The sequence below is a fragment of the Hippichthys cyanospilos genome, chromosome 17 (assembly GCF_059441005.1).
Source record: "Hippichthys cyanospilos isolate Australia breed blue-spotted pipefish chromosome 17, RoL_Hcya_1.0, whole genome shotgun sequence".
NCBI lineage: Eukaryota > Metazoa > Chordata > Actinopteri > Syngnathiformes > Syngnathidae > Hippichthys > Hippichthys cyanospilos.
This window is the reverse complement of record NC_142385.1, coordinates 6,054,606-6,070,274: the sequence shown is the minus strand read 5'-3', so window position 1 is coordinate 6,070,274 and position 15,669 is coordinate 6,054,606. Positions and strand designations below refer to the sequence as shown.

At 36.7% G+C, this 15,669-nt stretch overlaps 1 protein-coding gene across 4 annotated transcripts in view; it reads left to right on the top strand.

Annotated features, from left to right (window-relative positions):
• pemt (phosphatidylethanolamine N-methyltransferase) overlaps positions 1 to 15,669 on the top strand; it is a 52,054-nt gene that overhangs the window by 16,325 nt on the left and 20,060 nt on the right. For all 4 annotated transcript variants that reach the window (XM_088439762.1, XM_088439758.1, XM_088439760.1 and 1 more), the window contains 2 exons: positions 4,730 to 4,845; positions 14,322 to 14,467. In XM_088439762.1, coding sequence (XP_088295888.1) covers positions 4,730 to 4,845; positions 14,322 to 14,467 — 262 coding nt within the window. The remainder of the gene's footprint in view (positions 1 to 4,729; positions 4,846 to 14,321; positions 14,468 to 15,669) is intronic.

Here is a 15,669-nt window from a genome sequence, read left to right as displayed (position 1 = left end):
GATGATGCTAAAGTGCATTCCATTTTGTAGTAATAATTTTAGAGCCAGCTACAAATGTAGCAAGAAAAACACATTTTCAACCATCTCACACCTTGACAATTGTACAAAACACAAGAAACATGTGTTACCGCCAGAATCTGTGCTTGGCACTCAGCTGAACCAAAAAAAAAAATCCAGAAATTCTAAGTGAGCCAGTCAACTAAAAATATTCTGATTATACATCACGTTTAGCAACACTCTCACAAGTATCAATTGTGACTTTGCTCATAAAGTATGAATACCAATTAATATTTGAACAAAAGAGAGCATTCAATTCCACAATTATCACCACTTACTTCATACATAAAAACTGTGAATCTCTGTTCTTGAACACCAACTTTGCTTTGTAAATGTAAAAAGGAAATTCAAATGAATGTTCATCATCTTTTTATTAGAGTTTAATATATAACATATGGGTTAATTTGCTTTTCTGTTTGGGCCTTTGTCTTGATGAATAATCCTGATTACCAAAGTACAATATCTTTTTATTTAATTCATTCATATTTAGTTTAATTACTGTGCATGTTAATTGGGTTATTCTTGTATTCACTTTTGCCACTTCTCACATGTCAGTTTGAAATTTCAAGGGCTAATATTAAGTTCAATTTAAGTTCGATGCCTTACGATGTTCTCTCTTTTTCTTTTATTTTAATAGTTGAAATGACTAGTGTTGGGGGGGGGATGCCCCCAAAAATATATTTATTCAGAATTGTCTGATATTTTGTGCCACTGCTAAAAAGATAACATATAGGTTTGTCTTTTGGGCTGTCACAAATATTTTAATAATAGATTATTATAGTGATTATTCCAACAATTTAGTCAACGATACGATAATATTTTATTTTATATAAAATTGTATTTGAACATGTTTTATTTACCAATTTTTGGTGTTTATTTTGGTATAATTTAGTGATGAAAGACATCTAAACAACAATTTAACAAGAGGGTTTTATTTACCTATCTTGTTGAAACTGATTTGATTAATAGTTTACTAAGTTAGATATTGTTTTCAAAGTAGGGCTGCACAATTAATCGAATTTTAATCACAATCACGATATTGGGTGCCACAATTAATTAAAATGATCTTCGGCAATATTAACATTTAAAAAGACGGCTAGATGTCAAATAAAACACTTTCAGTCATCCTACCACCAGAGGGCAAAAGCAAGGTTACAACTTCATTAAGCTTAAGAAATAGCCAGCGAGCAAGTCCTGCAAGAAGGCCGGCAGCATGCTTGTTTTATGCTGCATGTGAAATCCGCGTGGCTCCACGCGTTAAATAGCGTCATTTCAGCAACCACACCCCTCCGTGCAGAGTCCGCGTGAGCCAGATTTTTCACAACGCGTACCTTCCGTAGTTTCTCCCGCGCGGATAACATTGCGGACAAACGTTTGCATATGGAAGTTCGCCGGTACAAACATACAGTGACCTAAATACTGTAAACGACTCCTGGCGAGCGAGTACACTGGAGAGAGATTGGAGGGGAAATTATGACATTTTTTGTACTGTTTTTAGGCTTAAGACAATCTTCCACTGGATGTGTAATGAGCAACATTTAGAATGTTGTTTCCATATTTCCAGTTATGTTGGTGATAGTAATATAAAAGTAATACAATAGTAGTGTAATGCATTACATTTCAAGTATAGTAATATTGTAATGTAACAATGTAATAATGCATTACAGTTTTGAAGTAACTTACCCAACATTTGTCATTCAAAAAACATTCAAATTTCTTCAGATGTTTGAATATTCAGTCAGTGCGGTTCTAATTGACAGAATTGTGATCAATGTTTTTGTTCCCAATGTCCCGCACACATCCACGCATGATTCCTTGGATACTTGGCTGGGCGTGTGTTCGCATTCAAGTTTGTGTTCATCACGCTGGTGCAGAAACCGAATAGATAAAACTCCCAGCCACAACTATCCCTGGACAGTAAAACGTTACCCAAATATGTGTTTCTTACAGGCTGTGTTGTAAGTCCTTTGTCAGGGTGTGTTTTCATGGAGCTGATGACTTCTGAGGTTAACATCAAAATCAGAGTTGGAGCTAAGTGTGCTGGTGGGGAGATAGAAGGAGCCTGTTACCTAAGACTTGATTGCATTTGTCTTGCAGAGCTGCAAGTGCCTTCTTTGTACTTTGCTATTTACATGACTTGATTGATGACTGGAGTACATCATCAGTGGTCTTGTCGGCACAAGGACAGTATTTTTAGCATGCGCTGTCATTCACCGGAGAGTTTGTAAATCACTTAGGCAGATTGTGTGGGAGACTGAATTCCCATTGCTTCATTGCAAAATAGGAACAGCCTGCTAATGTGTCTGGTGGATGCTTTACAAAGGATAATGAGATGTGGTCATGGGTCTTCTTTGTTGATGAAAGATGATGAAAGGAAAAAAAGGAATAGTATAGCATATAATTGATCATCCGAGATTCATGATGTTAATTCATTCTTGTCAATTCTCTCTTGTTAAATATCGATTACATGCAAAATGGACTTTTCAAATGATTGTTGTCCTCTACTCTTTGCATGTCAAACTTCAGAAGGGTGAAAACATCATCATCCATTGGTCAATATTTTAGGGTGGATATTTGAACTTAGTCGTAGTGCTGTGCGATATTAAATTATATCATAATATGACGAACAAATATGTATACAGTATAAAAAAACAACAACTAGATTTTATTGTAGAAAACGTTTAGTAACAACTTATTCAGCCATTTTTGGCAACCAAAAAAAAAAAAACTTTCATATACCAGTATATCCTCCTGAGACCTAGCCTCGTCATCTTGTCCAATGTTATGGCCCTTTAGTTTCAGCAAGACAGCAAAGTTAACAAGTATTTCGTAATTGAATAAAAAAAAAAAATAAAGAAAACAACTGAACATCAAAAAAATGCAAGCATAAAAGCAAAAGCACCCTACAAAAAGCAACAATCAACCACAAATCAAAACTCGCGAACAAAAAAGCAAAACGATTTAAGATATGATTTAACACAACCACAAATTAAAATTCACAAACACAAAACCAAATACAAACTGTAAAAGACAAAACATGACTGCAATTCAAAAATCACAAAAAAGGAAAAATACACTACAAAAGATAAAACACAACAGTAAAATAAAAATTGCAAACAAAAAGGCAAAACCACATGACAAAAGACTAAACACAACCATTAATCATAAATCAAAAAGAAACAAAAACACACTATAATAGAAAAAACACAACCACAAATCTAAAATGCAATACAAATGTAAAAACACTCTGAAGGACAAAACACAACCACAAGGAGAAAATAGCAAATAAAAAAATCAATAATGTACCACCGATGATAACACAACTACAAATTGAAAATCACAAACACAAAACAAATACACACTAGAAAAGAGAAAACACAACCGCAAATCAAAAATCACAAGAAAAAAAATTACACTGCAATAGAAAAAACAAAACTACAAATCAATAATCCAAAAAACACAAAAACACACTTCCAAAGACAAAACACAACTGCAAATTAAAAATCACAAAACACAAAAGCAAAAACACACTGCTGAAAACAAAACACAACCACAAATCAAAAATTGCAAAGAAAAAGCAAAAACACACTAAACACATTAGCAAATCAAAAACTGTTACCAAAATGTTAGAATACACTATAAAAGACAAAACACAACCGTAAATCAAAAATCACAAACAAAACACATTACAAAAGACAAAACACAACTGCAAATTAAAAATCCCACAAAAAACAAAAACACATCGCAGACGATCATTGTTATATACCGTATTTTCCGTACTATAAGCCGCACCTAAAAGCCTTATTTTTTTTAAAAAAGCTGAAGGTGCACCTTATAATCAGGCGCGCCTTATTTATGGATCAATATTGAGATTTGGATTCGTCGATGGGGAATGAACTGATAAAGTAAGCTTTTCCTGTTTCTTTTGTGTGTTTACAGTTGAACAAGGTTGGTCATATCGACATTGAGTTATGCTGTTTAGAGTTATTATTTGAGTTATTATTGTTATTACTTTGAGTATTACTATATTGTGATTGAAAAAGTTTTAAAATGTCATTCATTGAGGGGGCGCCTTATAATCCTGTGCGCCTTATAGTGCTGAAAATACGGTAATTTATTTGATTTTTGATTTGTGATAAGTTTCATCATCGCCTAAATCAATATAATAACAGCGGCTGTCCGGTCTAATGGACTAGTTACCGTAGGACAAAATCGTGCTCTGAACATGCCTCAAAAAACTTTCATTTTCACATGTACTGTAATCACTCTACATGTTCATAATAGAATCTCAGTTTGGTTTATTCAGCACCTGCCTTTCATCACCACATGAAGTCCATTTCCGTTCAGACTTGTCTTTATTCTTGCTCTTCCTTTCATGCTTTTCTTTCCATTGGAAAAAAAAAAAAAGTTGCCATGGCGATGTCTATTTCTTTCTGGCTTTGCCATCTAGCCATCTACGCACTTCCTCAACCCACAGAGGGTTATTTAGAGTTTGGCAGGGAACCGTCCATAGTCGTTATTTCATTCATTTCAAAGGATTTTTTTTCCCCTCATATTGCTCCTGCGCATTAATTCAGGCATGTACAAGTGAAACCTGAAGAATTTCAAAAAGCACATCCCCATTTCCAGGTATAGTGCTGTGGTCACCGTATCCTCTCCGTTGATATTTTAGGTAGCAAGATGGGAGCATCGGACACAGAAACTCTCCAAGATGTTTGGAAGCCCCTATCTGGCTTGTTACTTCCTGGGTTTCATTATCATCCTCCTCAATGTGTTTCGCAGCCACAGGTACAACATTTTTTTATTTTTATTTATTTATTTTGTGATTAATCAATCATTGTGGCCAGAATAGCACCATAATAATCGTTTTCATAAAATGTCACAAGTATTATATCTCATCTAAGGAGCCTTATTGAATGTAAATAATCCACTACTGTATAGCGATGCATTTCAATTAAGGTAAGTGGAACTAATTCATCCTTTTCCAAAAAAGTATTTGTGAGAGTCAGTGTTGGACCCCATTTTTAAAGTGTAAGGCAGAATCGGTAACCACAAGGCCACCATTTCGCTCAACTATCATTTGTATTTCTTAATTCCAGCATTTTTACATCACATTTTGTTCTTGATACCACGCATACTCCTACACTACCCACTAAGGTTCAAAATGGCGACAGAAGACTTTACACTCTTTCTCAGGCGATTTGCGTTGCCTGGGAACAGCACTTAGAAAAACATAGTTGTCGACCAGTGGTGAGAGGTACATGCAACCCTGGAGGTTCATAAAGGGACTTCTTGGGGTATCTATCTATCTATCTCTCTCTCTCTCTCTCTCTCTCTCTATCTATCTATCTATCTATCTATCTATCTATCTATCTATCTATCTATCTATCTATCTATCTCTCTCTCTCTCTCTCTCTCCCTCTATCTATCTATCTCTCTATCTCTCTATCTCTCTCTGTCCGTTCATCTTTTCTAACTAAGCAAAAAAATTGTATAATTAATCTCGATTAAATGCATTTTTCAACAATTATTTTCAATATAACTTGTGACATCACAATACAAACCAGAATTATAAACATATTACTAACTATGGGAGATTACAGGAAATCTCGAAGTGGCGATCAAAAACAGCTCTTGTCTCGAACCTCGTTAAATGGTGTCAATTTCCACCTTTTATGTGTCAGTGGGGCACTGACCAGTGAATAATAGGGATCACATTTCTGATTACTTGAATGGAAAATTGAATGCTTTTTTTGCACAATATTACACTCGCTCACTTCTTTCCCCACACACAAATTCAGCAACATAATGAACGGGAAACAAATTACTGCCATGGTGCTAAATTGCATGCTGAATTAACTACATCTCTGTCTGAATAAATGCTATGTTGACGGAAGGACTAACTAGCAGATTCACTAAAAAAATAAACGCGCTTGCTACTGGCAGGTGTGCATGGATAATCAATTTTTGTTTGACAATTCACACTACTTTCTTTTTTTAAGTCTTAAACAGGCAAGAATGTTCAGCCTTTGAGAGAAATTTAGTTGTATGTTAGAATTTAAGTAGTTACGAACGCTTTAGGCCGTTTATCCTTTTTAGGCCAAAAGCAGCCGCTGTGCCCAGTTTAGGGCTAAGCACCGAAATAGCCACATTGCAACAAGCAACTTTTGCAGTATTCTGTTATCACCAACCATTTTCAAGCTTTTGAAATAGTGATACAAAAATTTAATATTTCATTGATAAAAGTCTGGCGCCTACACTGTACATTTAATGGCAATGACTCTCTACAGTGGTATGAAAAGGTTTGGGCTCACCTGATCATTTTCAAGAGCTTCCTTTTATGAATCAATGGTGGTTCGGATCAGCAATTTCAGTAAAATATATCATATAGCAGTGATATTTGAGAAGTGGAAAGAAGTTTATATGATTTGCAGAAAGTATGCAATAATTTCTTAAACAAAAGTAGGCAGGTGCATAAATTTGGGCAAGAAAGGCCAAGAAAAATCTCAGATAAGCAGAGGCGAAAAATGGTGAGAACAGTCAAACTCAACCCACTGACCAGCTCCAAAGACGTACAACATTATTTTGCTTCAGAAGGTGTCACTGTGCATCGTTCAACTATTCAGCGCATTTTGCGCAAGGAAATGCTGTACGGGAGAGTAAAGCGGCAGAAGCCTTTTCTGCGCGTATGCTTTAAAAAAAGCAGCTTGAGGTATGCAGAAGCAGATTTGGACAAGCCAGCTTCATTTTTGAATAAGGTACTATGGGCTGATGAATTTAAAATTGAGTTATTTGGACATAACAAGTGGCAGTGTGCATGGTGAGAAAAGAAGACAGCGTTCCAAGACAAACACTTGCTGCCCACAGTAAAATTTGGTGGTGGTTCCATCATGCTGTGGGGCTGTCTGGCCAGTGCAGGTACTGGCAATCTTGTTCAAGTTGAAGGTCGCATGGATTCAGTATCAACAGGATCCTGAAAAACAATGTTCAAGAATCAGTGACAAAGTTGAAGTTGTGCCATGGCTGGATACTTGAACAACACAACGATACTAAACACTGATCAAATTCTACTAAGGCATTCATGCAGGGGAACAATTACAATGTTCTGGAATGGGCATCGACCCAGACCTGAATATTACTGAAAATCTGTGATTTAAAGTGGGAAGTCCATGCTCGCAAACCATCAAACCTGACTGAACTGGAGATGTTTTGTAAAGAAGAAATTACCTTCAGTCAGAAGTCTCGAACCTCATTGGAAGCCATAGGAGGGGTTTAGAGGCTGTTATTGCTACAAAAGGAGGCTTGACTAAATATTGATGCCATTTTTAGGAACACAGCTTCAATTCACTGAGTTCATAACCTTTACCTATGTTTCTAAGAGTGAAGTAGGAGAAAATAAATAAATAAATAAATAAATGTTGTGGTGGATTCATAACACTGAAAGTCAGCTGCCCATGACTGCACTTGTTGTTGTATAAACAACTTAATTTTGAAACACTATGTCAGATGAAAATGTAGGTCAGATCAATGCTGCACTCTAAAACCTTTTATTGAAATGCCAGCAGTAAATGTGACTGCATTTTACATGATGCTTTTTCAAGAACCCTCACTGGCAAATCAACCCGCTCCCCTCTGTTTGAAGACTTTGCAGGGGTCACCAACGTGGTGCCCGCGGGCACCGAGTAGCCCCAGAGGATCACATTCTGGCAGACCTGTTCTGCAAATAGTTTACAAGTGGTAGAACATTGTGATTTTCTAGGAAATTAACAATGAATTATGAATTTCTGACATATATATTACATTATATATTACACTTGATTTACATATTTACTACAGTTGTTTCTTAATTATTGTGAGGAATCAATAAAATGAGCAGGGTCTTCGCAAAAACTGGTAGCCCTTCATATTACTCACTACCAAAGCAGTAGCTTCGGTTTCAAAAAGGTCGGTGACCCCTGAGATAGAAACACAGGGAAACCTCAAGCACTGACAAATTAGTTTGCCTTGGGTAGGTTGCTTCAACGAGAAAATTACAGTCATCTCTCCTTCTATTTTACATACTTTATTATATATATTTTTTTTTTTTTAATTGAAAGGTGGAGGTGGGCCTACATCAGAGATCACTCCTGAGCACATTTTTGTTTGCTACGGTGATGGACATGCTGACAGACGAAGTTAGATAGGAATCTCCATGGGCGATGATGTTTGCAAATTACATTATGATCAATAGTGAGAGTAGGCAAAAAGTGGGGGAGAAGCTTGAGTGGTGGAGTTTGGCCCTGGAAAAGAGAGGGAGTGTGTGAATGAGAAGGACCCAAGTGGAAGTGTGAAATTACAGAGAGATGAGATTTTATGTATATAGGGTCAACAGTCCAGTGCAATGGAGAGAGTTTTATTTTCGAACTAAATTTCCTCATTATAAATATCATCATATATCATATCCTATGTAATTTGGTGATGTCCATGCTGAATCACTTTAAACATAGGTCTCAAACTCCAGTCCTCGAGGGCCGCAATCCAGCATGTTTTCGATGCTTCTGTCATTAGCGCACCTGATTCAAATTATTAGCTCATCAGCAAGCGCTGCAAGAGCTTGTAACTTATCCTAATCATTTGAATCAGGTGTATTTAGGAGAGCGGCATGAAAAACATGTAGGTTTGCGGCCCTCGAGGACTGGAGTTTGAGACCTATGCAATTCGCTCACTTTCTTGCACATTTCATCATTGAGATTTCTTAAATCCTAAAGCAGCTTTATGTAGTCTCTGTTGGTCCAGTGATATATTTGCAGCGGAGGTTCAAAAAATACTCCAAATGTCATGTTCTGTCAGAGTTTCTTTTCAGTTGTGGGTTTAGTTTTGTGAAGTTTCAGTTCAATTCAGTTTTAGGTTGATGTTGTGTTTCCCCCTGCGTCTGTCGTTGTGTGATTTGTTCCTCCTGTCATATGCATCTTCCAGCCCCCATGTCTCAGCCAATCCGTTTCCCTGGCCTCTCGTTTTCATTCCAGGTGTTACGCGTTTCCTAATTATTGTGCGTGTATTTAAGCCCCAGTGTTTGTCCACGTATTTGTCTGGTCATTGTATTTTCCTCGCACTGTCTTATGTGTCTCGTTCTGTCTTACTGACTGAGTTCACCATCTTCCGCATCCTGTATTTTCTTGTGGATCCGATCTCAGTTTTGTTTATATATTTTTTTTTGGAGCCACGACCTACCAGCTTCTCGCAGTTTTTTTGCTGTTTCCTCCTGCCCCACTTCCATTCACCATGCTGCAACATGAAACCAATAGAAAACAACAAAAGAAAAAAAGAAAAAGAAATCTAATACTAAAGCTAATAAGCATTTTGGACGGACAAAAGTACAGTTTTAACAAACGTGATTTTAAATCTGTTTAAAATGATTGAATTTAAACTAAACAGGTCAAAAGCAAATGAATGAAAAATCAAGCGCTATTTTTAGCCTGAATTCCAATTCACCAGTGACCTTGAGCAGGATAAAAGGTACAGAAAAAGGATGGATGAAACCACTTGCTGTCAAGCGGGTTTTTTATGCTTCCTACTCTGACCTTCATAGCGCTCCTTATTCTCCATGTTTTTACACATTAAAACCACTTTTCCTGTTTTGAAGGACAGAAATATGACCAGAATTGACTTCATGGTTGACACAACATTGGGCTTCATTTTTTACATTCTGTATCGGTCAAGGTTTCACGTGCATTGTGTCCAACTCCGTTTTCTTCTCTTTGCACTTGCCATAGATAGGGAAATCTGCTAGTCATTCAATTGATTGAGAACACTGTCAGTCAGGTGGAATTGATTTTTGATTAACCATGCATTAAAGTACCGATAATCTAGACCAAATAGAGTGTGTGATGACTGTAAAATGATCATCTCTCTAGTATGCAAATTGTAGATTGCGCTATACTAATTAATATTAAAACTGAATATTCATTAGTTTTCCCTCCTGTTTTTCAAAAGCTAGATAGACTGTTACACTGCTGCCTGTAGGCCTTTTTTTTTTGCCCCAATTTGACTTATGATTGAGAGTTTATACGTAGTGATTAGCAAATGTATAATCACTATATTTACAATTATTTTGACAAAAGAGTTTATTTTATTTTATTTTTATACTGCCTTTATGCTGCGATGACACATTATACCACCTCTAAGAAACATAATTATATTCCTTGGCATGGTGCTAAGCATGGCATGGAGTTAAGTAACATGGCAACGACTATATTTTGATTGAGAGACAAATGAACCACAGTCGAGCCATTAATAAGAAAGGGACAAATTAAAATCGGGCCACTTATAAAATGACTCAGTGTGTTCATATTAATGGAAACAGCTGACAAGCGTGCACCGCCAGCAGTGTTTGACAGGGTCTAAGGTCAAGTAATGATCGCTTCTATTGTCAGTTATTCATTCATGTGAATCCAAGCCTCAGCAGTGTGTAAGAAAAAGAATAACACAGTGAACACAAAACATACAGTGATTATTATAGTTGGCTAACAATATGGCTAAAGCCTTAATCTGTTTTAACAATAGTACAAGCCTATTCAGAGATCTAAGTAAAATCTTGTCCATGTCCCGTTTCTCATTTCTTTTCTCATCCCAATCCCAGCAGTACTTCATACAAGTCCATTTTACTTAACACATAGCCCCGCAGTTCTTCTTTCTGTCTGATTTGATGTGACTACATTTTTAGGCAATTCCTTTATAACAAAGACGCAGCTCCATAAGAGTCACTGCACAGACCCCCTAACCCACTTTTTTCTTATTAAGCCCCAACCTAGTTTCGATTTTGAGTCATTTTTGATGCGGTACTCCAGGTGCAGTGCTTTTCAGACATTTATTTTCAGCCCCCTGCAGAGAAAAGGCATGCATGTCTACGCGCCCCACCTCACTGTCCTCCAGAGGTCTGGTGAACTCTGAGCACAGTAGTCGAATGACTGCAGGCAACAAGTCTACAGGATTCACAAAATGAATTAAAAATCATTAAACATATCGCCAGACATCAGTCGGGAGCCACTATTAAGAGTCCGAAAAGAAAACTGCCGGTGCTGAATTAAACACAATCAGTGTTGGGCAAGGTACCGTATTTTCCGCATCATAAGGCGCAACTAAAAGCCTTTGCTTTTTTTAAAAAGATGATGGTGCGCCTTATAATCCGGTGCACCTTATACAGTATATGGATCAATATTGAGATTGGGATTCGTTGTTGGGGAATGAACTGATAAAGTAAGCTTTACCTGTTTCTTTTGTGTGTTTACAGTTGAACAAGGTTGGTCATATTGACATTGAGTTATTATGCTCTTGAGCGTTTAGAGTTATTGAGTTATTATTTTGAGTATTACTAGACTGTGATTAAAAAAGTTTTAAAATGACATTAATTGAGGGTGCGCCTTATAATCCAGAGCGCCATATATGGAAAACGTTTTAATATATGTCATTAATTGAGGGTGCGCCTTATAATCCGGTGCGCCTTATAGTGCGTAAAATACGGTACTTCAAAACTACAATTGCCTGCTAATAAGAAGATCAAGCCAGCAAAGCTAAAGCGGCATCTTATTTTATATTGCTGTTTTCGGCTAAATAATTGGCAGGAAATTGACCCGGTTTGTTATAAGGAGGTGTGCAATTTGCAATTTTTAAGACACTTATGTTCGGCTTTTTTCGTCCTGTTTTCACAAACATTTGCATTGGGGATCCTTGGAAAATTTGTTTTTTAAAAGGGGTCCCTGGCTCCCAAAGGTTTGAGAAACCCTGTTCTAAATAATCCAGCGAGCTCATACAAATCTTTCTAGAGATGGCAGTAAAAATGGTGTTCCTGATGGTGTTCCTGTTCAGGATCTATATGATGTTTCTCCCTTTCTCTGTCCTGGACAAAGTTGTATTTTATCGACCTGTGTGTGTGTGTGTGTGTGTGTGTGTGTGTGTGTGTGTGTATATGTATATGTGTGTGTGTGTGTGTGTATATATATATATATATATATATATATATATATATATATATATATATATATATATATTTTTTTTTTTTTTTTTTTTTCATTTTATATGCAGAAAGATCAATGAATTTGACACACAAATTTTTGCCTGCCTTTTGTTCAAACCAGTATTACTTTTATCACAATCGCAACTGACCCTTAATAAAATTTCTAACCTTTAAGCAAGGACACAAGGAAGTCACTATGCCGTCATAAAATGTGATTTGCTTGAATATTGTGCTGTACATCTTTATTTTCTGCTTCGTTCGAATTGTAGAGAATGGTTCCGCATCCAGTAATTTCACATTGTGTGCACGGGGGCCTGTTGAGATGACATTTTGCTTAATGGATCTTGATGACGTCAAACATTTTCGTCCGGAGCAAGACTTCTCATTACAAGGGCTTTTGAAGATTTAAAAAAAGATTAAAAAACAGGAAAAGGTCAATCTCAGTTTCATGCTGACGTTTTCAGTGCCACATTGAAATAGTCACTTCAGGCCACTTGAACATAAGTGTTTGAAAGTAAATAAACCAAACATTTTCCTGTAAAGGAAAATATGGGGAGCAAGTGGATAGCTGCATTTCACAACAAAGAGAAAGTATTGAAAGAAGACACTCACGAGCCGAAATTTCACCCAGATGGTGACATGGTGACCATGTTATCACACTATCACACTAGTGTTATCACACTAAGTGTGGCATCCCTTGGCTAAAATACTGCAAGAATGACCTGGAGGAAATGTCCCAAAAATGATCAAAATATTGCACCAGTGTTAATATTGTGTCTGCCTCACAGTTAATTAGTTAGTCATGTATATTTAAGTACTGTTAATTTACCCCCGCAATGCCCCTCCCATCAAGAGTTCTTCTGAGAGGATTTGCTGATCTTCTTACTTGGGATGTTCTTTACCCGAGTGATGACTTTTGTGAGATCAATGTGGAAGGTTGCCCTTTGCTGTTTCTCCCCCCTACCTGCCGAAATCCATGCAGGCTTGTCCATGCTCTACTCCAAGAGCTGAAGGAGACAAGTCAAGCCATCCTTTCCTTTTCATAATGCATCAAAATCCACCGGAAAAATGATTCATGCAGCCTCGTCGTTGACAACAACGATAAGGCAGCACTTGATGAAAGTGCATTTTTCGAAGTTCTGTGCAGACACTCTAAAACGGACGCGAACTATATCGAATTAGAGGTATATATAATCATTTTAAGCCTTGTAAATGACAGTATTACTTATTTCCCGTTTGAATTAATATTATTCAAAAATTGGTCTCTAATATATATTGTTTGGTTTTATTTCATTTGCTCTTTTATATAATTTACAAAGTGAATGTGCATATTCATTGTTTATTTCCAATAAGTATGCACATGAGTATGAACAAAAATATTCCATGAGTCTCCCTAAGTGTTGGCGTTCTAACAATGGACAGATCTAACAAGGTCAATAACTTCCTGTTAGTTAAACACAAAAGCAAAAGAAGCTCAGCTTGTTAACATCACATGAGCAAATCCAGAAAGTCAACATGATATGATTGGTCGTTGTCTTAGCCCATGCAATGTCATTTTCTGTCATCAAGTGGCAAAATGGCCACTTGATATTGTTGCTTGATTTGGAGTATGACCGTCCATAAAAATATCTGTCCCCAAGGTAAATGAAAAGTTTGGCATTGCAATATATTATAACGTGTTTATATGTGGATTAATTAAAAAAAACATCATTTCATTACTCCGCACCACAAAAGGCTGACCCCATGACCAACTTCATTTATGTATATAACTAGCGCATATGAGCATGAATTCAAGAAAAAAAGTTTAAATAGGTCACTGGGTTCTCTTGGCACTTTTCGTCTGACCTTGCTTCTATTTCTTATTAATACCATTTCTTAGAAGTGACAGTAGGCTGAATACCAGTCCCACACTTCCGATTCGAGTTATTTCTTTTTTTTTCTTTTTTTTTATGTTAGAAATACTGTACATGGGTGAATTAATCACTCCTCTCATGGTCTTCACTCATCTCTTTAACAGTTACTTAAAACATTGTCTGTCACAATGCGGGTATTACATATATTTACTTCAGAAAAACCATTCAAAATAGAAACACTGGGTGCTATGAATGAAAATTTAACAGGAATATTTATGTTGTTCCCAATGGATCTGTTCAACTGTGAATGATGGTTTATTAAGTTAGCTTTGCCTTGAATTGCTTTACAGTTGCCGGTACAAGCCACTTCATTCGAATGAAAACACAAATGTCATCACTGTGCTCTGTCTTCTCTGCAGCATGACCATAGCAATGAGGACCCAGGCCAGGTGGGAGATACTAGACAGGAATGAGGTCTTCAATATGGGCGTGCTTCTCATAGCAGTGGGCTCTCTGCTTGTAGTCAGTAGCTTCCTTGCTCTAGGATTCACTGGGACATTCCTTGGTAAGTATTATTTTGGTTTTATAACCCATTCCCTTATTTCCCTGACAACCTAGTAAAAAATGAAGTTTAACGTCTATTTCCGTCATTAGCAGTGAATGGGATACATCTAGGTGCAACCAACTAAACAAATTAATAATTTTTTGCCTTTACTTGGTTTCTTTGGTAATTAGTTTCCATGGTTTGAAATTACAATTACAATACATGATCACAAAGTTGAGGTCAGGTCATAAAAGTGATTGTTGGCTCGATGACGTCAATTAAAGCCCATCTAAATTCTTCAACTGTTTATCAGGTAAATTAATCGAGCTCATTTACCTTTTGAATGAGTATAGTTTTATTTGCATATTTTAGGGATCATAGTTTGAATTTTGGTTAGGCGTTTGGATTTGATTTGTGGGTCAGTTGAGGATTTGAATTCTGGGTCAGTTGTTGTAATGAGTCATTGACAAGATACCTGTGTTTATTTTTGTTTTCACAGTTGAAGCAACTTGTTTGTGTTTTATTCTATATACTTGCCAATTGTATGCATGTGTCCCCCAAGGTGACAACACAGGGTGAGCTCTTTCACCCTAGGAAGTGACGAAAGGTGACCAGTGGAATTGGAATGAGGTGGTTAGTTGTGTTTTGCCATTCCATCAGTCATATTTTATCTTAACCTATTGATTGTGATACGTTATATGAGGGATGGATGGAAATGCGAAAGTAAAGTTTAAGAGCAAGAAAGCATCTATTTTTATTTATGGATATATATTTATGGAAAGTATCCTCAGTTTTCCACTTTTTCAACTTTTTGTTTAGTTACAGCCTCATTCAAAATTGTATTAAACGAATTTACTAAGGAGCGGCTTTCATATATGTTCCTGTTCTCTTTCCCTCACGTCTGTCCTCATTAGTGTGATTTGATTCACCCGTTGTCTATGTGTACCTGCCCCCGTAAATCATCCAATCAGCTTCCCTTGTCTTTATTTTCCCACCCAGCTGTTTCATGTTTCCTAGTTAGTGTGTAGTGTATTTAATTGCCACTTGGCTTTCAGTTAGTTGTCAGGTCATTGTCTTTGTTTAACAGTTGTTGTTCCAGTATCATCTATGCTAGCACCTTGTTACCTTTTGTGAGTTACATTCCTTTGTTTTCCTATGCCTTTAGTTCCGTCTTTAGTAGCAAGCTTGTTCCCGAGTTTTATTTGGTTGTACTTTGTATTCTG